Below are 24,110 nucleotides of genomic sequence, written 5' to 3' on the forward strand. Positions count from 1 at the left end.
TTACCAACATTTACCTAGTAGAAATCTCCTACTCTAGGAGAGGAGTAAGAAACTCCTGTTCAAGATCAACCACAGGTAGAAGGCAGAATTTAGCTGTCATAGGAAGGAGGGACAGAAAAGTGAAAAAGTCCTGTTCCCAGAGGCCCACATAAACAGCACTTTACTAAGACTGAGCAAGAATCAAAATCACAGAGAACTCCCACTCTGCCCCCAAAACAATCTAACATGGAGCACAAAACTAAAGCAATCTTCCTCCAGGGGAAGACCAAAGAGAGAGCCTAAAAGCAGCAAAGATCAGAAAGGAACACAGACAACATACAGTAACAGTCACCTTACAGGCAATACAATGGCACTAAATTCATACCTTTCAATAGTTACCCTGCATGTAAATGGGCTAAATGCCCCAATCAAAAGACACAGGCTATCAGATTGGATTAAAAAACAAGACCCATCCATATGCTGTCTGCAAGAGACTCATTTTAGATCCAAAGACACCCCCACATTGAAAGCGAGGGGGTGGAAAACCATTTACCATGCTAATGGACACCAAAAGAAAGCTGGGGTGGCAATCCTTATATCAGACAAACTAGATTTTAAAACAAAGACTGTAATGAGAGATGAAGAAGGACACTATATCCTACTTAAAGGGTCTATCCAACAAGAAGATCTAACAATTGTAAATATCTATGCCCCTAACATGGGAGCAGCCAGTTATGTAAGGCAATTAATAACAAAAGCAAAGAAACACATTGACAACAATACAATAATACTGGGGGACTTTAACACCTCCCTGACTGAAATGGACAGATCATCTAAGCAAAAGATCAACAAGGAAATAAAGACTTTAAATGACACACTGGACCAAATGGACTTCCCAGACATATTCAGAACATTCCATCCCAAAGCAACGGAATACACATTCTTCTCTAGTGCCCATGGAACATTCTCCAGAATTGATCACATTCTAGGTCAGAAATCAGGTCTCAACCGGTACCAAAAGACTGGGATTATTCCCTGAATATTTTCAGACCACAGTGCTTTGAAACTAGAACTCAATCACAGAGGAAAGTCAGAAAGAACTCAAATACATGGAGGCTAAAGAGCATCCTACTAAAGAATGAATGGGTCAACCAGGAAATTAAAGAAGAATTTAAAAAATTCATCGAAACCAATGAAAATGAAAACACAACAGTTCAAAATCTTTGGGATACAGGAAAGGCAGTCCTAAGAGGAAAGTATATACCAATACAAGCCTTTCTCAAGAAATAAGAAAGTTCTCACAACCTAACCCTACACCTAAAGTAGCTAGAGAAAAAACAGCAAATAAAGCCTAAACCCAGCAGGAGAAGAGAAATAATAAAGATCAGAGCAGAAATCAACGAACTAGAAACCAAAAGAACTGTAGAACAGATCAACGAAACTAGGAGCTGGTTCTTTGAAAGAATTAACAAGATTGATAAACCCCTGGCCAGACTTATCAAAAAGAAAAGAGAAATGACCCAAATCAACAAAATCATGAATGAAAGAGGAGAGATCACAACCAACACCAAAGACATACAAACAATTCTAAGAACATATTATGAGCAACTCTATGCCAGCAAATTAGATAACCTGGAAGAAATGGATGCATTCCTAGAGATGTATCAACTACCAAAATTGAACCAGGAAGAAATAGAAAACCTGAACAGACCTATAACCACTAAGGAAATTGAAGCAGTCATCAAAAATCTCCCAAGAAACAAAAGCCCAGGGCCAGATGGCTTCCCAGGGGAATTCTATCAGACATTTAAAGAAGAATTAACACCTATTCTCCTGAAACTGTTCCAAAAAATAGAAATGGAAGGAAAACTTCCAAACTCATTTTATGAGGCCACCATTCCCTTGATCCCTAAACCAGACAAAGACCCCATCAAAAGGGAGAATTACAGACCAATATCCTTGATGAACATGGATGCAAAAATTCTCACCAAAATACTAGCCAATAGGATCCAACAGTACATTAAAAGGATTATTCACCATGACCAAGTGGGATTTATCCCTGGGCTGCAAACTTGGTTCAACATCCACAAATCATTCAACGTGATACAATACATTAACAAAAGAAAGAACAAGAATCATATAATCCTCTCAATAGATGCAGGAAAAGCATTTGACAAAGTACAGCATCCTTTCTTGATCAAAACTCTTCAGAGTATAGGGATACAGGGTACAAACCTCAATATCATAAAGGCCATCTATGAAAAACCTACAGCGAATATCATTCTCAATGGGGAAAGGCTGAGAGCTTTTCCCCTAAGGTCAGGAATGCGGCAGCGATGTCCACTCTCACCACTGCTATTCAACATAGTATTAAAAGTCCTAGCCACAGCAATCAGACAACAAAAAGAAATCAAAGGCATCCAAATTGGCAAAGAGGAAGTCAAACTCTCACTGTTTGTAGATGATATGATACTTTACGTGGAAAACCCAAAAGACTCCACCCCAAAACTGCTAGAACTCATACAGGAACTCAGTAAAGTGGCAGGATATAAAATCAATGCACAGAAATCAGTGGCATTCCTATACACCAACAACAAGACAGAAGAGAGACAAATTAAGGAGTCGATCCCATTTACAATTGCACCCAACACCATAATATACCTAAGAATAAATCTAACCAAAGAGGCAAAGGATCTGTACTCAGAAAACTATAAAATACTCATGGAAAAAATTGAGGAAGACACAAAGAAATGGAAAAACGTTCCATGCTCATGGATTGGAAGAACAAACATTGTGAAGATATCAATGCTACCTAGAGCAATCTACACATTCAATGCAATCCCCATCAAAATACCATCCACTTTTTTCAAAGAAATGGAACAAATAATCCTAAAATTTGTATGGAACCAGAAGAGACCCCGAATAGCCAGAGGAATGTTGAAAAAGAAAAGCAAAGCTGGCGGCATCACGATTCCGGACTTCCAGCTCTATTACAAAGCTGTCATCATCAAGACAGTATGGTACTGGCACAAAAACAGACACATAGATCAATGGAACAGAATCGAGAGCCCAGAAATGGACCCCCAACTCTATGGTCAACTTATCTTTGACAAAGCAGGAAAGAATGTCCAATGGAAAAAAGACAGTCTCTTCAACAAATGGTGTTGGGAAAATTGGACAGCCACATGCAGAAGAATGAAACTGGACCATTTCCTTACACCACACACAAAAATAGACTCCAAATGGTTGAAAGACCTAAACGCGAGACAGGAGTCCATCCAAATCCTAAAGGAGAACACAGGCAGCAACCTCTTCGACCTCAGCCGCAGCAACTTCTTCCTAGAAACATTGCCAAAGGCAAGGGAAGCAAGGGCAAAAATGAACTATTGGGACTTCATCAAGATAAAAAGCTTTTGCACAGAAAAAGAAACAGTCCACAAAACCAAAGACAACCGACAGAATGGGAGAAAATATTTGCAAATGACATACCAGATAAAAGTCTAGCATCCAAAATCTATAAAGAACTTATCAAACTCAACACCCAAAGAACAAATAATCCAATCAAGAAATGGGCAGAAGACATGAACAGACATTTTTCCAAAGAAGACATCCAAATGGCCAACAGACACATGAAAAAGTGCTCAACATCGCTCGGCATCAGGGAAATCCAAATCAAAACCTCAATGAGATACCACCTCACACCCGTCAGAATGGCTAAAATTAACAGTCAGGAAATGACAGATGTTGGCGGGGATTCGGAGAAAGGGGAACCCTCCTACACTGTTGGTGGGAATGCAAGTTGGTGCAACCACTCTGGAAAACAGTATGGAGGTTCCTCAAAAGTTGAAAGTAGAGCTACCCTACGACCCAGCAATTGCACTACTGGGTATTTACCCCAAAGATACAAATGTAGGGATCCGAAGGGGTACGTGCACCCCAATGTTTATAGCGGCAATGTCCACAACAGTCAAACTGTGGAAAGAGCCAAGATGTCCATCGACAGATGAATGGATAAAGAAGATGTGGTATATATACACAATGGAATATTATGCAGCCATCAAAAGGAATGAGATCTTGCCATTTGCAATGACGTGGATGGAACTGGAGGGTGTTATGCTGAGTGAAATAAGTCAATCAGAGAAAGACATGTATCATATGACCTCACTGATATGAGGAATTCTTAGTCTCAGGAAACAAACTGAGAGTTGCTGCAGTGGTGGGGGGTGGGAGGGATGGGGTGGCTGGGTGATAGACATTGGGGAGATTATGTGCTATGGCGAGTGCTGTGAATTGTGCAAGACTGTTGAATCACAAATCTGTACTTCTGAAACAAATAATGCAATATATGTTAAGAAAAAAAAAAGAAGAAGATGGCAGGAGGGGAAGAATGAATGGGGGGAAATCGGAGGGGGAGACCAACCATGAGAGATGATGGACTCTGAAAAACAAACTGAGGGTTCTAGAGGGGAGGGGTTGGGGGGATGGGTTAGCCTGGTGATGGGTATTAAAGAGGGCACATTCTGCATGGAGCACTGGGTGTTATGCGCAAACAATGAATCATGGAACACTACATCCAAAACTAATGATGTAATGTATGGTGATTAACATAACAATAAAAAATTTAAAAAAGAAACACAAAGAAATGAAGAGGCCCAAAAACAGGGGAAAAATGAAGGTAAAAAAAATCCTTATATTTAATCACTCTAACAGATAAATTATTGTCTAAAGCAAAAAAAGTAACAATTTATTGTGAGATTTATGACAGATGACAAAGTAAAATATGCAACAACAGCACAATAGGTAGAAAGGAGATACTGGAATTACACTGTTGAAAGATTCTTATGCTGTATGTATAGTAGTACATTATATTTTGAAAGTATTCAGTGATAAATAATATTGTAAGCTCTAGAACAAACACTAAAAATAAGGAGTATTTAACAAATAAGCCAATGAAATCATAAAAAATTTCAATTAATCCAAAGCCAGGTGGAAAAAAAAGGTAAAAGGGACAAAAGAACTAGCAATATAGATTTAAATCTAAATGTATCAATAATTCCATTAAGTATAAATGATCTAAATACTCTGATTACAAGTAAAGACAATTATGTCAATGTTAATTCAAAAATAAAAACAAAAAAGGCAAAAAGGTTATGTCACCCCCTCTCTCCATTTAAAACCCTCAAATGGTTGGAAATGTTCTAAATCTTGATTGTGGCAGGGATCATATGACCATAAACCTTAGTCAAAATTCATAAAATAGTACACCTAAAAGGGATAGATTTTTACTGTATATAACCATACTTCAATAAACCTAAGTTAAATTTTTTTAAAATGAGAGAAACAAAGATATTTTCAGACCAATTCACAAGTACTCACTAAAAGAAACACTAAAGGGACAAAGGTAGTATTATAAATCCATGAGGAAATGATGAATACTTCAATAAACAGTGACACAGTGCTGGGGTACATGACTGTCATTATATAAAAAATAATATTAGATTCTTACTCTTTATCATGTCCAAAGATACAACAACAACAAAAAAAAGCAAGCACCAGAGTCCTAAAAAGGTACACTGTTTTCCCAGTTTATGACTCTTTCTGAGAACTACACTCTTGACCTTCAATGCCCATGTTTGTTACTATAATGGCTTGGTCCCAAGCCATAGGTGACTAAACCTAGGGTGGATATTTGTCCCAAGCTAAGCCAATCAGATTTTTCTGTCACAGGAATTTGAAGTTTGACTTGATGGTTCTGGTTAATCTGTATTTTTCAACTGATGTGTTTTGTGAACTTATGAACTGAGGCTTCCATAGTGAACAACCATATGCACAGAGGAACAGAGATAGACCAATGAAGCAGCTGTGCAGAGAATAACACAGAAGACTGTTCCTACACCCTGAGAGAAGACAGACAGAGCAGTTTTCACCTTCCAGAGGCCTGGGTGGCCCAGACTTTCTCTGAGGTACGCTTAAGATAGTCTAAGATACACTTAAGATAGAATAACCAAAAGAGTGAACCTTAGCTACATTACTGGGTTTTGCTATCAGGAGATAGAGAGGAGACTAAGCTTCTGTGGCCACTTATATTGGTGTCAAGAAAGATGACAGCCATAGATGACTAGACTGGGCTCAAGGGGCAAGAAGTGAAGTCTGAACTATAAGGATGGAGATTAATCCTTTAAAAGTCACCCAACCCATGGCCTGTGGACCAGTTGGTACACAAATAACAGGTAGAAAGGGTGACTCCATTGAAATATTACTTTATTAGAAGAGCCAGCTTTCTTCCAGAAAATGACAGATTGTTTTCTTCAATTTACATATAACCCTGAAACCTCTGATTTCCTCAAATTTTAATTAAGATATAAATATACCAACAGCAATTTCTGAACTGTAATTTAAAAAATCCGAATGGCCACCAATGCATTGAAAGGAGTTCTAAAACAGAATTATAAAAACTTGGGGTATAATATTCTGTTAAGTAGCACATTTCCTGATCTATCAGAGACATATTTTTTTTGAATAGCTAAATATCAGATTATGATAAATTTACTATAATTATCTAGAAGTTTCAATCTAAGAATGTTCACACTCAAGCAAATCTGACTTAGATATCTTGAAGTAAGGTTTCCAAAGTATAGAAACAGACAATAACTCAGACATTCAGAATGTAAGATTTCCTTATATGTATCTCATATTCCACAAGATGACTAAAATTACCAGTACAGTTTTAAAGGTAGTGAATGTGATCTCCTATTCCACACACTTCACACAGTAATTAAAAAACAAGGTTTTGGAAGTTAAATTGCCTGGGTTAAAATACTCATTCCACCATTTTAGCTCAGTTATCTACGAAATTTCAAATTATTAAATCACTCCTGGCCTCAATTTCCTCATCTGTAAAATGGAATAATAATAATGTCTAACTCATAGGAATTTTTGAGACTATAGAGCACTTACAGTGGTACCTCATAACTATAAGAGCTCAACAATATTTATCATAGTATGTTTGAGATAAAGTCCAATGAAAAGACTTAAAATTAAATGACAACATGGATAATCATTTACAGGAAATGATTTATCAGATAAGAATAATTGTCCAAGCTTTTTATTTTTTCATTTTTTTAATTGTCCAAGCTTTTTAAAGTGATATAAATAAAAGGATAATAAAACCATTTGCAAAGTTCATATAGTTATCATACTATCAATGATAGTAATTCAAAAAGATATCCATGAAATTGCATAAATTATCAAGTTATAGTATCTTAAAAACAGGTAGAAATACCTAGTTAAAATAAATACAGTGAATAGCCAAAAACTGGAAAGAGCCCTGGTGTCCATCAATAGGAGAATGTATACATGCCATACGTTGGAATATCACTCAGCCACAAAAAATAGGAATGTTATGCTTTGTGGAAGAAGCCTTACACAAAAGAGTATACACAGTATGATTCTGTTTATATGAAGTTCCAGAATAGGCAAAACTAACCTGTGGTGGAAAATAATCAGAGTAGTAATTTCCTACTGTGGGGTAACAATGAGGATTTACTGGGAAGGGGCATAAGAGAACTTCCTGGATGTTAGTCATGTTCTGTATCTGAATCAAGTGTACACTTTTGTTGGAACTCATGAATGGTATGCTTTACCTCTTGTGTATTTCATTGTACATAAATTTTACATCAAAAGAAAAAAACCAACCAAACAAAAACAACTTAATGATATGCATACTGAAGCATTTGGGGGAAAGTATAAACATATCTGCAACTTATGTTGCAATGTATAAAAAGGATGAGTTGACAGATGGATAGAAGGATGAATAAGTATGTGATAAGGCAGCAAGAATAATAAAATGTTAATTGCAGAATCTGGGAGGTGGTAGGTATGTGGGTGCTTACTCTAAAGTCCTGTCAACTTTTCTCTATGTTTAAATACTTTCAGATAAAATAATTGAAAAATACTTTATGTTCCTTACCAGCGCCTGGAGTTATTAACAATCACTCCATTATCTATGGAGAAAGAATCTGTTGGCAATCCAGCAATATTCCAAGCTCTAATTTTTACTGGATCACCCAGAGTCTTACTCAATGAGAACTCTTCTGAACATGGGATTTTTTTCTCCTGTAAGAAATAAACAAATATCTAATGTTATTTTTATCTTGTTGAAATGTTTTTTAAATTATTGATTTGTCATTAGATATTACTTAATAACTCTAAAAAATAGAAAAAACTGAATTGAAAGTTGGACTGTAGAAGTATTTTACTGATCAAACAAGAAGAAAAAACAAGATCCCACACTTTAAGCTATTTCTTCTCTTCTTCATCCTTATTACCATCTTTTCCTCCATAATACCCCAAAACATACTTTGAATGTTCAAAAGGAAACTTATGAAATATAAAACTATTACCTTGCACAACATGCTCCAATTTTCTGTACATTTTTGCCGAAAGCCAGAAGTGAAAGCACCAAGATAGGCTATTACTCCTGCTGAGACTAAGACATCACCAGTCAAATTTTCATAAATTATCTGAAGGTCATCTGCAGCCTGAGACCATCTGTAAGATTAACCAAAGGAAAAATAACCTCACCAGAGAGAATGATGGAAGACAGTAATAGAAAGGGTAAGGGAATTCTAGTCCAAATTCTATAACAAAAAGCCATGAAATGTTGGACTCTTATCAATAAAATGAGGAGGTTGGGTCCCTTCTAGCACTGACATGCTATAATATATCTATGCTATATGAATGACAATCCATCTTTCATTATTAGATCACTAGGCATTTCTTGCAGAACTTGACCCTTGGGAATAAGCAAGAACAAAAACAAAAACACGCCGGCAGTTTGTCTAATAATTTTCTCCAGGATGATTTATTTGGTCTAGTGGCCCTGCTATTTGTTTCAGTATTTATTGTTAGTCTGTAAAACATAAAAAAATTTGCAATTCATTACCAAAAATTCCATTTAAGTTGTATAACAGCTGCCATACTCATGCTAAGGTTGGTATTTTTTCCATTTCATGAAGTCTTTACAATAAAAAAGTGCATTTCGAAACCACCTAATCTGCACTGCAAAGTACTGTCAAAGGCCTATTACCTTATCATGCTATTCACTCAACACATATAATTAATAAATGAGATAGCTGGCTGGCCAGTACAAATAAATAGATTAGGATAAAGTTAACTGTTTTTGTTAGATCAGTCCAGTTATATCTTCTTTGAAATGAATTTTAAGAAAATGAGCCATATATCCACTACTCCCCCTACCCCCGGCGAACATTTTATTACAAAAAAATTTGAACACACATAAAATTGGAAAGAATTATACAATGATCACCCACACACTCACCACTTAAAATAAAAATTATCCTTTGCCTTATAAAAAATTTGGAAACAAGTGGCAAACACCATCCTTGACACTGATATTCTGCTGGGAGAACCCTGGCCAGGTGCCTTGCTGAATGCCCCACATTCTAAACCACTTAAAAATCAATAATCATAATAAACACCCAAAGAAAGTAACATATTCAGGCCTGACTTTCTTAAATGTTGTTAAAATAAGTAGAAATCTGACCTTGATTTTTCTCCACCTAGTCCTCCAATTAGTTTTGAGGCTCTTTCAAGCTTCTTAGCACAGAGTTCCACCTGGTCTTCTAAACGAGCCTTTTCCTCAGTTTTCTCAATAAATGTTCTTTGTAAATTTTCCAAATGATGTTCTACTTCTGCCAATTCTGCTCTCTTCTGATTCAGAAGCTCCATTATCTCAGCTAAGGACTTCTGAGCTTCTGTTAAGCGGGCTTTCTTAGGAGCCACTACCTGTTTGGGAACAATAAATGCAGCTAGGATGTGTACTATTTAAAACTGACACCAAATAATCCTTTATAGATATGATGGGTTAAAAGTGATTCATTATTATTATAAATACATTTGTTATTTATAATAATAAATTATACAAAATAAGTATTTTGACTTAAATCTTACATATTAGTTACCTAAAGTAAAATATATTTATAGGTCATATAAAATATATAAAACATTCTGGAGTAGCAAATGATCATCTATAAATAGATTATTATTTCAGACTAACAAAATGTTATAATATGTAGCAAAAACAGTACAAGGTACAGCAAAAGGTCTCAAAATAATGAGAAGTTGCCATTCAACTGTTGCCAAAAACAGAGGGGGAAAAAACATGTAGCAGAAATTATAAATGCTTCAAATATACAAATATGCTTTGTGTGTGTGTGTGTATGGCATTTTCAAGTCTGTGGTCGTCTTCCCAGTTGGCTGAAGCATACATTTGCCTTGGGGGTGATTAAGACTATGATAATAGAATCACAAAGAGAAAGAAAGCCTTGATAATATATCAAGAATGGGGTTTGGTCATCTTGATCAGGGAGTGTATTTTAAGCCATTGGTAGAAAGAATTGAGAAGTTGACCAAAGATAATATATGCCAGTTTGAAAGAAGGAAGATCTAAGTCTGCTGGTTCATTGCCATGAATGAAGCTGATGGCAAAGAGGGAAGGAGGAGGCAGGGATCAGACACCAAATGTCCTGTTTTCTCTCCTCAGGGGCTGAAATCCTGTAAGGGGAATGTGTTAAATAAATAGAGAGCAGGAAGCTCCACTTTCTACTTTTGACTTCAGAGGAGACCTTACTGAATATCTCCCTTCAACCCTCCCATAACAACATGGGGCAGCTGCATCAGAATTAAAATGGCGGTGTGGAGGTGTAGAGTGGGAAGTCAGGAAAGATTCTGAATGCCCTGGCTTCTCTGCTTCATGCCTTGTGAGACACGTGGACATGAGCTAGGTTGAGAGTTCCAAAACCTGTGATGGGGAGGGGACAAGATGTTCAATGGAAGAATATTCCAGATAAAATTAATTTTATTTCTCTGACAAGTCTACTCCCCCAAAACTAACAATCAAAATCCCTCCCTCTCTACAGGCACATGTACCTTACTAGGAATATCTTCCCAATTGTGACAGCCTCATCATTTATTCTATACTCTGAGATTATCCTACATGCATGCTACCATGTATTTTTATCTGCCTTTTTATTTATATTTCCTGCTTCCCTCAGTAGAATTCTGCAGAGGGCAAGGCCAGTGTTTCCGTGGTCCTTTGCTAGCTAAATTTACAAAATGCTTTTAACTATTCTCCATAAAAGGTTCTTGCCATTGCTTCAGGGCAACTGTCCATGCTCTGCCTCTTAACTCTACAGGATCTTCTAACTTCTGACACTTCGAATCAACTTTTTAATCTGTCACTTTGCCCCTGAAGTTTTGGCTTTTGCCCCAAGTCTCTACAGCTATAGGTCAGTCTGGCCGATTCATCCCTGTTCTCACAACCCTACCACTCACTACCACTAGCCAAGACCAGGTTATATCACACACAAGTATTCTCTTCATCTACTAGGTACCCAACATCTGATGTCTGTGCTGCAGCAAGGTACATTCTTTCTGGTATCTGTTTTAGAAACTTCTTAATTAGTCAATATAGGCATAGATTTTAGTTTCTGGGAACATTTCAATAGAAAAGGAATATGTTCATCCTCAAAATACCTTTGCAACTCTGTCATACACTTCCATAGCCATGATCCACTTGCACAGACCCTCAGCTGCAGAGGAAGCTTTAGCAATCTTAGAAGCGTCAAATTCAGGGTTTGTTAGGTATTCACCACGTATCTTCTGCATAACAGTCACCTATACAACAAACATTTCTATCTTAAAATTTCAACATATACAATCATAAGATGAAAGATTACAGACATTGAAGCAATATGTTTCCTCCAAAAAAAATTAAAAGACTGTTGGCGATTGGGAAAATATGTTGAAATGAGAAAAAAACAATTAAACCTTAATCAATAAATACAAGTTTGGATGGAAAAGTGCACTCTACTTTTTAATCTCACATACATTTGTGTTTCAGATTTATGAAACTATTATAAGATGGAGAACTGTTTCAAGTTAATAATACACTAAAACAGTAATTCATTAAATGACTTTCAATGGTATGAAGGAGTGGTTTTATGCATTATGAGAATTCATAATATAGTCAATAATATAATATGCCTGCATTATTTTAATCCTAAAAATGGACTATCTTATGTTTTATATAATATTGCATAATGTTAAAGATCTTATACACCTTGGCAAAGATATATGTATAGAAAAAATCCAATGAAACTCACTGGAATGTTGTCCTTGTCATATTCTCTCAATTCTCTTAAGAAATTCATATCTCCCAGAAGCTTTTTGCTAGGTCCCCAGTAATCTAGTATCTATAAATAAAATTTGTGGAAACTTATTAAACATATAATTAAAGATGCTCGGTATAAATTTTTCTTCTTGAAGTTTAAGGTATATTATCCAGAGAAACCATATACTTTCAAAATATCAACTTATACCTCTTTGGAAATAGACTCCTCTCCCCAAGAACGTACTAAATATATCAAACGTTTAAGATATGAACATAAACTTGTATACTGAATTCATTATAAAAATTATACATTGAAAGGCAAATGATGCAATTATTTCTCTTTAGGAAATGTAAGAAAAGCAACTAGCATAAACACCATCAGAATTTCATATAAGAAAATGTATTTTTATTATTTCCAAGTTTTATTTTCCTTTAGTCTTCTTTCAAACCAGAAAAGTAGTGCTATAGACTGAAAGTGTCCTCTATCCCCCCCAACAAAATTCATATGCTGAAACCTAATCCCCAGTGTGTTGGTATTTGGAAACTGGGTCGTGGAGAGATGATTAGGTCATGAATGGGATTAGTGTCCTTATAAAAAAAGAAGACAAGGATTACACATCACTCTGCCAGTTACAGGATAAAGTATATGGTACTTGTGCTAGCAAAGACATTAAATAAGTAGCCCAACAGATTTTTTCCTAATTCCAGAAGCCTAATAGGTAGGGTGTGTGTATATGTAAATGAGAACGACTTGGTAAGGTGAGAGCTGATTTATTTATTATCTCAGTAAAGGACAGAATGCACACACACACACACACACACACCTCAATTCTCCAATCCAGGAATTCAAACCTAGGTACTATAAAAGCCTGAAAAGAAAATTAAGTCCATAAATTTAGTTTAGGATGGATGCTAGGCCTTTCTTTTTAAGGGATGTAGCCTTGAATAATAATCATAACAACAACAGCTAACATTTATTGTGAACTGTTGATAAAGCTTTATACATAAGAGCTTTATATGTATTATCTATCTATATGTATAATCTATATTTATCTATCTATACATATGATCTATATGTATCTATCTATATGTATAATCTAATCATCACATTAATTTTGTGAGACAGGTACTATAATAATCCTCCAGAATTCCACAGAAGTTAAGCATCTTGCCTAAGGTCACACTGCTGGTGGGATAGAATTTCTGAATACAGACATTCTGGCTCTAGAACACATACTTTTTTTTTTAAGATTTTATTCACTTATTTGTCAGAGAGAGAGCACAAGCAGAGGGAAGAGCAGGCAGAGGGAGAAGCAGGCTCCCCGCCGAGCAAGGAGCCCCATGCGGGGCTGGATCCCCAGGACCCCAGGATCACGATCCGAGCTGAAGGCAGATGCCCAATCAACTGAGCCACAGAGGTGTCCCTAGAACACATACTTTTAACAACTTCACTAAACTGCTTAACTCAGCAGAATTTTCTGAACGCTCATATAACCACATAGGTGTTCTTTCTACCACGTTCTTCAGAATCTTAGCTGGAAAAAGCTCACATACTTCCGTGTTCAATCAATCCCACCCCATGATAGCAGGTAACCTGTACAGACAGAAAAAGAAATAGAAGCAACTGGAACCACATTTTTCTGATGCTATACTGCCTTAGCTTTACCGTGGAATACATGTAGATAATGTTTTCCATTCTTTATTCTGAATCCATTCAATCTGGAAAACAATGTTTCTTCCCTGGACTGGATACTGTTGACATTTAATTTGATAATAGTTGCTGTAAAGTGTTCTGTACATTCATGATTATGATTTTAATCTGTGTCTAGTTATTACCTTGCCTCCAGTTCCTGAAGGATCTGAAATTTTTTCTGGCTTTATATCTTTCATGACACAAATAGCAGCCATAACTAATTTAACACCAGATGGAGGATTCTTCATTGATTTCACAATTGTAATGTCAGCTGGCTAAATTGAAAGAAAACAAAGTATCTTCAGAATAGTTTATTTTTAAATAATGGGAATTTAGAAAATAATGTTGGAGAATAATGGAGCATCGATTTTTGTTTGAAATTATGATTGTTTTGGCCTTGCATAATTATGAAATAATTAATAAAAGAGAATTTAAATTTAGCACAGATTAAGACCAACAGTTCTCAAATGTTTGGGAGTTCATAGATCTTTATGAGAATATGGTGACAGCTATGAATCCTCCAGAAAATACATTTTTGCACATATATAAAAAATTTGCATACAATCACATAACAAGCTGAGACACTGAATCCAGATTAAGAACCCTAATTTAGATAAAGACTTAATTCTATATTTGCTTATATAGTAGTTTTAGCAAAAAAAAAATGAAAGTAGAGGTAGACCCTAATTTAAACTTATTTCCTAAAAAGGTATATATTGTTATGACAAACACAATAGATTCACTCACTTATTATCTACTCCAATATCCTTCTGACATCCTTTGCAATTATTGGAAAGCTAACAACTATATATTTTAGTTCCCCATAAATTAGAGTTGTGGGTGGTCACTGGGTTCTATCATCAGATCACTTGAATGATACCAGAATTCTGACTGAATAAATGGGGAGATGGGCAGGGTGTGAGGCTCTCATTTGCTGATATAGATTACAGTAAAGGTGGTGTGGCTCTGTGGGATGGCTCTGCAAGCTTCTGACTCAGAGGATCATTCCTCTGGTAGACTATTTCCAGTTTGGCTCTGTGAGTCATTCCTGGCAGCTCAGCCTAGGATCTGTTTCTTCAGCTCTTCCAATAATTGTGCAATCCATTTACAAAATTCCCTAAAGAATCCTTGTCTGCTTATACTAAATAGAGCCAATTCTCTACTCTGCAACTGAAGCCTACTTCATATAATATAGCATCTGATACCAGGAAGGGTACAAGCAACAGACTCTCAATGAGCGGGGAACCTAATATCAATGATCTGAACTGGTCAGGTTTGAAGGCAATCAAGAATCCTGTGAGTTTCAGAGGATGTAATGCTGAAAGTCCATGGTACACAGTGATAAAGTTACTTAAATTAATGCTCATGGTCCTCTAAAATGGAGTGCCTTTTAAAAACAAGGATTTGCCAGAATGAGTAGCTGCTATGATAAATGTCTAAGGAGAGAATGAAGAAAGACCACTGGGTAGCATGTGGCTTTTAAAGGTGCCAGAGAGCAGACAGGAAGAAAACAGTAAGCTCGGAGTTTTAAATTCCTGGCTCACAGCATATTGAAAGCACCAGACGTTTATATAAATGCCCTAAAATAATATACCTTATAACTACAAGGCTGATATAACTGACAATCAGATAGAGTTTGCTCCTGTGAGATGCTGAATTACCCATAGGTTGAGCTCACTGTCTTGTCAGGAACCTTACAGAGATGTTAGTAGGATGAGGAACGGGGTAAACAATGGGGTCTGAATATCCTGAACCGCCTTCTACAACGGGCTCTTGTAGTCAACAGCAGCTGTCTCCCCTGCTCTGTTTGGTGAGGTTGTTCTGGTTTGCCTAAAAACTCTGGAAAAAGTCATATACAATGCATTGTAATGCAGACAGCTGCCATCCACGTCTGTATTGGAAAAGATTTTTAAGTTTTTCTGTACAGGCACCTCCAGGAGGCTGCAGGAAAGTAGCTAACTCCACACTCCTCGTCCGTGTGGAGGACCACTTGGGCCTCTTGGAGACCGTTTGTTCTCTTCCCACTGGAATATCCTGAATGAAAATTATAAATAACACATGAACAGCCAAAATATAGGATAATGATGTATTAGAGATGAACGGTGAAGAGGCAAGTTTTGTTTGACTGGACAAAAATGATATAACACCACCTGGTGGAACAGAACCACACCTAATGGACCAAGGACCTGTGTGGAATTTGTTGATGACACACAAGGTGGCGAATTCAAACATTTGCCTTGAGTGTATCCAGGGCAGACAGCGCTGCTTCCAAGGCTGGAATCGCCTCGGCTAGGTCACCCTCACACTCGTTTTTCAGAGCTTGGGCTTCTTCAGCCTTGCCACTGGCTATCTCTTCATCTAATTTCACGAACTTTCTTTTTGCTTCCACTTGTGCGGACTCTATCTCAATAATCTAAAGAAAGAAAAATAAATAAAACAATTCCTCCAACATCCTACTGCTTTCTCCATCCCAGAAACAGGAGAATGTTTGGAAATGAGGGAACCCAACAAATCATGTTGAAGAGCAGGAGGTCCCAGGATAAAATGAGGAGAAATGCAAATACATGTGACCTAACTGGATAATGGGCTTCCCACTTCCCTCCAAAATCAACACAACTGGGACGCCTGGGTGGTTCAGTCAGCTGGGCAACCGACTCTTGATCTTGGATCAGGTCATAGTCTCGGGGTCATGAGATGGAGCCCTGTGTTGGGCTCCACCTTCAGTGCAGAGTCTACACAGAATTCTCTCTCCCTCTGCCCCTTCCCCCAGCCCCTCCCCCCAAATAAATAAATAAATTCTTTAAAAAAAATCAACACAACTCACATGGGACTCAGTGAGATAGCCAGTTAGTAGAAAAGGGTAAGGTCCCTAAGATCTAGTAGTGGCAAAAAATTAAGGGGTATTTTCAAGGCTAATTTTACATATTTCAATTGTCTTCTGACATCAATTTAAAAAAACTCAGGATACTCTACCTGCATCATATGTGCATTTTCAATTTTAGCTTCCTCCAATTTGGGCTGTAATTGGACAAGCTCCATTTTCATTTCTCCAACCTAAATAGACAGTTTGCCATTAAGTTTTCATAGTGACATAAGCTACAGAATCTAAACACAGAAAATCGAAACTTTAAAGGTATCATAAGGCATCAGGGCCAGAAAAACTTAACTTTTCCTTCCAGTTCTTTATATGATAAACAAAACCATGAGGGCATGGTCAGTTTTCTTCACAAAAGACTTCACTGTCCTTGAGTATATGACAGAGCAGTGAGAGAACGTAGTTGTCACAGAAGAAGTGCAGACAGAAAGAAGGTGGCGGCTTGGGGTGTCCATGGTATAAAATGCAAATGGATCATCCAAATCTGCATTGCTTCTACTTAACTAATGCTAGTAAGAATCACTAGCATTTGACTCATTAAAAACACACACAATCTTATATTTAACCAGCTATTACAATAAAAAAAAGGCAACCCAGGCTTATTGTATTCCTCCAAATGTCAAAAACTTAAGAACAGGGGCTCCTGGGTAGCTCAGTCAGTTGAGCATCTAACTCTTGATCTCAGCTTAGGTCTTGCTCTCAGGGTTGTGAGTTCAAGCTGCGCATTGGGCTCCACTCTGGGCATGGGTCTACTATAAAAACAACAACAACAACAACAACAACAACAACAAAAGGGGCGCCTGGGTGCCTCAGTCATTAGGATCCTGAGGTCCTGGGATCAAGCCCCGCATCGGGCTCCCTGCTCGGCGGGAAGCCTGCTTCTCCCTCTCCCACCCCCTCTGCTTATGTTCCCTCTCTCGCTGTGTCTCTCTGCCAAATTAAAAATAAAAAATAAACAATAAAAAACTTAAGAATAAAACAAGATGTATTTGAGTCTGTATGGAAACTTAGTGAATTTCTCTAAAACTCATGTTACTCATCTGTAAAATGAGGATCATTAAAGTGTCTACCTCATGGAGTGGTTATGAGGAAAAATTGAAGGAATGCATATGAAGCACATAACACAGTGCCTGGCACATAATATATTCTTCATAAATTATAACTCTTGTTATTTATGATTTCCTATATTTCCCATTATAGGTTACCATTTTGAGAAGCTCATCAAATTTACCTGAGACTCAGCAAAAGCTAATTTGTCAAGCCCATTCACATATCGTTGTTTTGCTTCCATGATAGCTTGCCGCCTCTTAGTCAAAAGCTGTCGAAATGAGGCAATAAGTTCAAGATAAGAAGTAGCCGTAACATAATTATGTCGTCCTAGCTCCTGCAAGAACCTAAGATAGACAGATAGCATTATCTTACTCTAAGTAAGGAGTTGCACAAAGTAAGAGGTGTACTCAACATGGCATCAACAACAAACCTAGAAGAATAAAGGTTAATTTTACTTAGAAGCTGCTGCATACTTGAACTTTATAACATTCTAAGAATTCTACACATAACGACATCCTGATTTCTTGTCTGTAAAATATCAAATAGTAGTGATGTGTTTAAAAAGCACAAATCACCAAAGATGTATCAAAGGTAAACAACAGCAAGAAAGATGTAGGTCTTTTTACATGTTTCATAAGCCAGGAGGGTCTAACTCTATAAAAAGACCCAAGATACTGTGTAAGCTAGGGAAGTATAGTAGGAAGGGGCATTGCAGATAGGTTAGCAAGGGTGAGTCATCATTCTTTCCACAGAGTGTGTCACGTTGGCTGAATGGGGTATGACCAGAAGGGTAAGACTACTACACATACACATGGAAACAACAGAAGCAATGTTTTCTCATGGCAGGTACACAGAGTAGGTTGAGCCCACTGCTGGTGCAACCATCAAAGTCAACCATGCCGCCAGGCTGCATGATTCTGGATAGGAGATATACCGTGAGCACTTGGGTTCATGCGCTTTTGAAATGGGGATCTTGGAGATGAACAGAGGTAAAACAGATACTTTTGAGTTATCCACAGCCAGTTCCGCTTTTCTGAAAATTTCTATCCAATGCCCCATCAGCAATGTTTGTTCTATGAAACTTGCTATCTTAACCATGGCTAATTAGACCAAGGTTGGGCACTGGACACAAATGAGGCTGATCACATTTTGGAATAAATTTGGCAAAGGGAGCTGGAAAAGGCCCATCAGTCTGCCTAGAGCTGAAATTGTAAGAAGTAAACCTGAGAGTTTAGAGGCAGACAGTCTCCTCCATATGCAATGGGAAGGAGAAAACTCAGTCTGCCAAAATACCATATCTCATTTATACATGGAACCTAAAAAAAAAAAATTAATTCATAGAAATGGAGCACAAATTGGAGGTTCCAGAGGCAGGAGGTGGTGGGGCAGGGGATGGGTGAATGTGGTCAAAAGGTACCAACTTCCAATTATAAGGTGAATAAGTTCTGGGGATGTAGTGTACAGCATGGTGACTATAGTAAACAACACTGTATTATGTATTTGAAACTTGCTAAGAGCATAGATCTTAAAAGTTCTCATTACAAGAAAAAAAAAGAGGTAATGTTAACTAAACTTACTGTAGTAATCATTTCACATTATATACAAATATAAAATCATTATGCTGTACATCTTAAATTTATATAATGTTATATACCAATTATATCTCAATAAAACTAGAAAAAAAAATCAAAGGACTATAGAAAAAGAAAAAAAAGAAAATGCAGTCTGCAAAGAGAAATAAGCAGATGCCCAGAAAGAAACAGGATGAGAAACAGAGGAAAAGTATTTCTGGATTTAGGATGACTTTCTAACTCCTGTTTCCAGTCACATCTGTGATCCAGCTGTCATCTTTCTCTTAAGTTTGTGAGACACCCCTGTATCTTTATCATAAATTCTCCCTTTTTCTTAAACCTAGATTAAATAGTTTTCCATTACTTGCAAGCCAAGGTCCTTACTAATTAAATGATCAGAAATATTTAGAAGACACAGAAATCCTATTAAAATTTTCAGCTTTCAGAAAAAGAGACATGTTAAAATACAAGGCATTATTGGCATTTTAAAATTTAGTAATATTAACCTTTCTGATAGATCCATAACAGTAGTGTGAAAGTGTTTGCAGATTGGAACTATCTCTCGCCTTTCAACAGCAGTAAGCTCCAGTGTTTCTAAGAATTTCACAGCTACAAGTTCAAGGGCATCTTCGGGCCATGGCTAAAAATAAGAAAAAGAGAAACTTAAGAAATTTGAGTAGTTCCACTCCAACCATATATGTGTCTTCCTGTGAGAGAATTTGGGGTAGAGAAAATTAAAACCTTAATGGGGAAAATAGAATTGGGTGGGCTGAGGTCACAGGTAAATCTGGGAAAGAGCTAGTAAATATTTTTATACTAAAATTAAAGATAACAATATAAAGGAAGGGTCAGTGATATTTTACATATCAAGGATACACTATACTGCTTTCCTAAACTCTTCCACTTGGACATCAAGCAGACACCCCAAATTTAGCATGACAATGGCAGAGGCTGTTAGTTGCCCACCTAAAACCTATTCGCCCTTTTCCCTTAGAACCCCAATTTTATTCTGGATAGCAATATGCCCAGATAAAAGACCACATTTCCTATATTCCCTTGCAATTTACAGGGGATAAAAGCATATAGGCAGCTGTAGGGTGGGGAACTCAGGGAAGGCTCTTTAAAGGCTTATATAGAGGGGTGCCTGGGTGGCTCAGTTGTTAAGCATCTGCCTTCAGCTCAGGTCATGATCCCAGGGTCCTGGGATCAAGCCCCACATCAGGTTCCCCACTGCAGGAAGCCTGCTTCTCCCTCTCCCACTCTCCCTGCTTGTGTTCCCTCTCTCACTGTCTCTCTGTCAAATAAATAAATAAAATCTTTAAAAAAGGGGGGGGTTGCATAGAGCTGGTGTGTGTCTTTTTGCTCTAATTTTCTATTATTCTACTTTTTGCCTGGGACACAGATGTGAAAGTTGGAGCTCCAGCAGCCATTTTATTTTATTTTTTTATAAGATTTTATTTATTTGTTTGACAGAGAGAGAGACAGTGAAAGAGGGAACACAAGCAGGGGGAGTGGGGGAGGGAGAAGCAGGCTTCCCACTGAGCATGGAGCCTGATGCGGGGCTTGATCCCAGGATTCTGGGATCATGACCTGAGCCGAAGGCAGACGCTTAACCGATTGAGCCACCCAAGTGTCCCATCCAGCAGCCATTTTCGACCATAAGACGAATTTGAGGGTGGAAACCACATGCTCAGGAGAATAAAGAAGAAAGAACCTTAGATTCTGATGACTTTGTTAAGCCACAAAAGCCCAGTCTGTTTATCTTCAGATTTTTTCTCTGAGAGAAAAAAACTTTATATGTTTAGTTTAGGTTTCTTTTCTTTTTAAGATTTATTTAATTATAAATAATTAAATAATTAATTAAAGATTTAATTATTTATTTGAGAGAGAGAGAACACTCAGTGGGTAGGGAGAGGGTGAGAGTGTCTTAAGCATACTCCGCGCTGAGTGCGGAGCCCAACACAAGGCTCAATCTCAGGACCCTGAGATCATGACCTGAGTCAAGACCAAGAGTCAGACACTCAACAGACTGCACCATCCAGATGCCCCTAGTTTGGGTTTCTGTTACTAGCAGTCCATCATAATTCCTGTTATAACATCCAGAGCTGAAATTTTGAGTTTCTTCTCCTCAAATTTGCTTCTTCTCCAGTCTTGTCTCAGTGAAATGGTTCCTCTGCTTTTCCTGGAATATGGCAACTGTACTCCTGCCTCTGGGCCTTGGGACTTTTTATTCCCTCTGACTAGAACCCTCCTCACCTAGATCTGCATGTGGTTCTCCTTCACATCTCTACACAAAGGTCAACTTACTAGGAAGGTCTTCCCAGAGCACTCGTTCTAAAACACCATTCCCTCTCTCATTTCTCTTTTCCTTGTCCTGAGTTTTCTTCTTAGCACTTACTAATACACGATATAATTATTTTGTTCATTTGTTCATCATCTGTCTCCCCTGACCACTAAAATGTAAAATCCATGAAGCAAGGACATTTTCTCACCGCCATTATCTTCAGTGCCTAAGACAGCCCCTGTCAATAATTATTTCAAATTTTTATTCAATGAAATAATTTATGTTAAATGAACAATTAATCTTTACTTGCTCATTAGAGTATTTACCAAATTTCATTTAGATTCAACAAGATGCTTGTAATTATTTTCCTTCGTATCAGACAATATTCATTTTAAGATCTTTTTTTTTTTCAGTCTCTGGTCCTCCATCCTAGTGAAATTCAAACATTTTTGACCTAGCACCCCATTAGTAAAGTTTTAAGCACACACTACCAGTGTATGCATATCTACTAATAGATTGTATTCATGTTGTACTAACATATTTTTCAAACCTCAAAAGAGGCTTTAAATATTACTGAGATCAGTGAATTTTTGTAAAATAACAGTGTAAGTGTCATATGAGTTATATATCACTGAAAGCATCACAAAGGTTTATCTTTCTGTTCTGGGTGATTCATTTTTAATTATCCTGCTAATTGTAAAGGGTTTTTTGTTTATTTTGTTTTTAATTCAGGGCTTGAGCTCACAAGCCTGAGATCAAGACCTGAGCTGAGATCAAGAGTCAGATGCTCAACCAACGGAGCCACCCAGATGCCCTAATCATGAAGGTTTGATAACTAACTGGGCAACTAGAATATTTATGGCCAAAGTGACAGAAACCAGTTTTATTGTGTCTTCACAAAAGGGATGTACCATCATATATAATAAGCCTAGAAGTGGAGTACTGTCCAGAGTTGTCTAATTTAGAAGCTCAACCATGTCATCAATGATCCAGTTCTTTCCATCCTTTTGCTCTACCATTCTCAGTTTATTTTATCCTTGGGCTTGTCCCATCTTGATGGCAAGAGGACTGCTGCAGCTATGGACATCATATCCTCAAGCAACAAGCTTGAGAGACAGAAAAGGCCCTGTTCCTACCATGTAACTCTTCCTATAGTGAAAAAACTATTCCCCAAAGCTCCCCAGTAGACTTGAACTCAGGACCCATGGCAAGCAGTGGGTCATGAACAGGCTCATGCATAAACCAATCAATAGCAAGAGGCACAAGGGCGCCAATACTGACTTAGACCAACCAGGAATCAACCTCTCTGATACATGGCTACGTGGAGGGTGATTTCCCAGACAAAATCAGAATTCTGTAGGCAAGGATGAAGTGGGTAGAGAGGGCAGTTGACAGGAAACCAACAGTCTCGCCAGTGCCATCATTAGCTAATATTGCACTGTATGATATACTCCTGGGATAAGGTTTGTTGTTTCAAGTGAGTATCAATCCCTATTTTAAATAGCCTTCTTAAATTTGTCTTAACTAATATCCTGTCAGATCAGATTAAGTAGTCATTGCTTTTGCCTCATGACATGGCTGAAACAGAGCTCAAGCTAGCTTATGCTGGTTTATGCCATTTTCTTACATCCACTCATAATTGCATTGTATCTTCAATGTTCAGTTTATCACAGGGATCCCTCAGCTTACCTTACATCCTGTCTATGACCCACGGCCACCTGACATATAAACTGAGTAAGGGTGTCAATGTTAATCCATATAAAATATTTCATACAAAAAATAAATATTCCAGGGGCACTTGGGTGGCTCAGTCTGTTAAGCATCCAACTCTTGATCTCAGGGTTGTGACTTAAAGTCCCGTGTTGGGCTCCACGCTGGGCATGGAGCCTATTAAAAAAAAAGAAGAAGAAGAATATTCCAGTAATCCTTCCCTTATCATCTGAATTGCTTTGGTACCCCTGGTAAGTACACACCCTACTTTGAGACTAAGATCTAGCCAAAAAGTCAATGCTGTCCTGACCTATGTGACACACAGTGGTTTACAATCACTTCCTGAGTTTCGCACACTCAGGCCCCAGACAATGCCATGAGCATCATTCTGACACAGATCCTACATCCCCATTGCTTCAGTGTAAAACCTTTATTCCTCTCTGTTACCCACTTAAACTCCCTTATTTGTTTGCAACTCCGTTTCCTCTTTTAAAAAATTTTCTCAACAACTATGAATCACTTATAATAGAATAGAAAGTCTCATGGTTATGACAAAGATATCCAGAAATAGTAAACTCTATTTATAAGATTTCACAAAAGAAAAATTTATGGTTGGACAGATTTTTTTTTTAAAGATTTTATTTATTTTTGACAGAGAGAGAGAGCACAAATAGGCAGAGAAGCAGGCAGAGGGGGAGGGAGAAGCAGGCTCCCTGCAGAGCAGGGAGCCCAATGCGGGGCTTGATCACAGGACC

The 24,110-nt window shown here is 37.5% G+C and overlaps 1 protein-coding gene across 1 annotated transcript in view; it reads right to left on the reverse strand.

Annotated features, from left to right (window-relative positions):
• DNAH12 (dynein axonemal heavy chain 12) overlaps nt 1-24,110 on the reverse strand; it is a 233,005-nt gene that overhangs the window by 64,302 nt on the left and 144,593 nt on the right. Inside the window, exons 46-55 of the mRNA XM_025885603.2 lie at nt 19,868-20,001; nt 17,972-18,134; nt 16,839-16,919; nt 16,102-16,278; nt 14,009-14,140; nt 12,165-12,254; nt 11,536-11,676; nt 9,545-9,786; nt 8,382-8,529; nt 7,949-8,094 (exon numbers count right to left, since the gene is read on the reverse strand). Of these exons, the coding sequence (XP_025741388.2) occupies nt 7,949-8,094; nt 8,382-8,529; nt 9,545-9,786; nt 11,536-11,676; nt 12,165-12,254; nt 14,009-14,140; nt 16,102-16,278; nt 16,839-16,919; nt 17,972-18,134; nt 19,868-20,001 (1,454 nt within the window). The remainder of the gene's footprint in view (nt 1-7,948; nt 8,095-8,381; nt 8,530-9,544; nt 9,787-11,535; nt 11,677-12,164; nt 12,255-14,008; nt 14,141-16,101; nt 16,279-16,838; nt 16,920-17,971; nt 18,135-19,867; nt 20,002-24,110) is intronic.

Source organism: Callorhinus ursinus, unplaced genomic scaffold (assembly GCF_003265705.2).
Source record: "Callorhinus ursinus isolate GAN/ISIS: 27379988/994484 unplaced genomic scaffold, GSC_fseal_2.0 scaffold15, whole genome shotgun sequence".
Classification (NCBI taxonomy): Eukaryota; Metazoa; Chordata; class Mammalia; order Carnivora; family Otariidae; genus Callorhinus; species Callorhinus ursinus.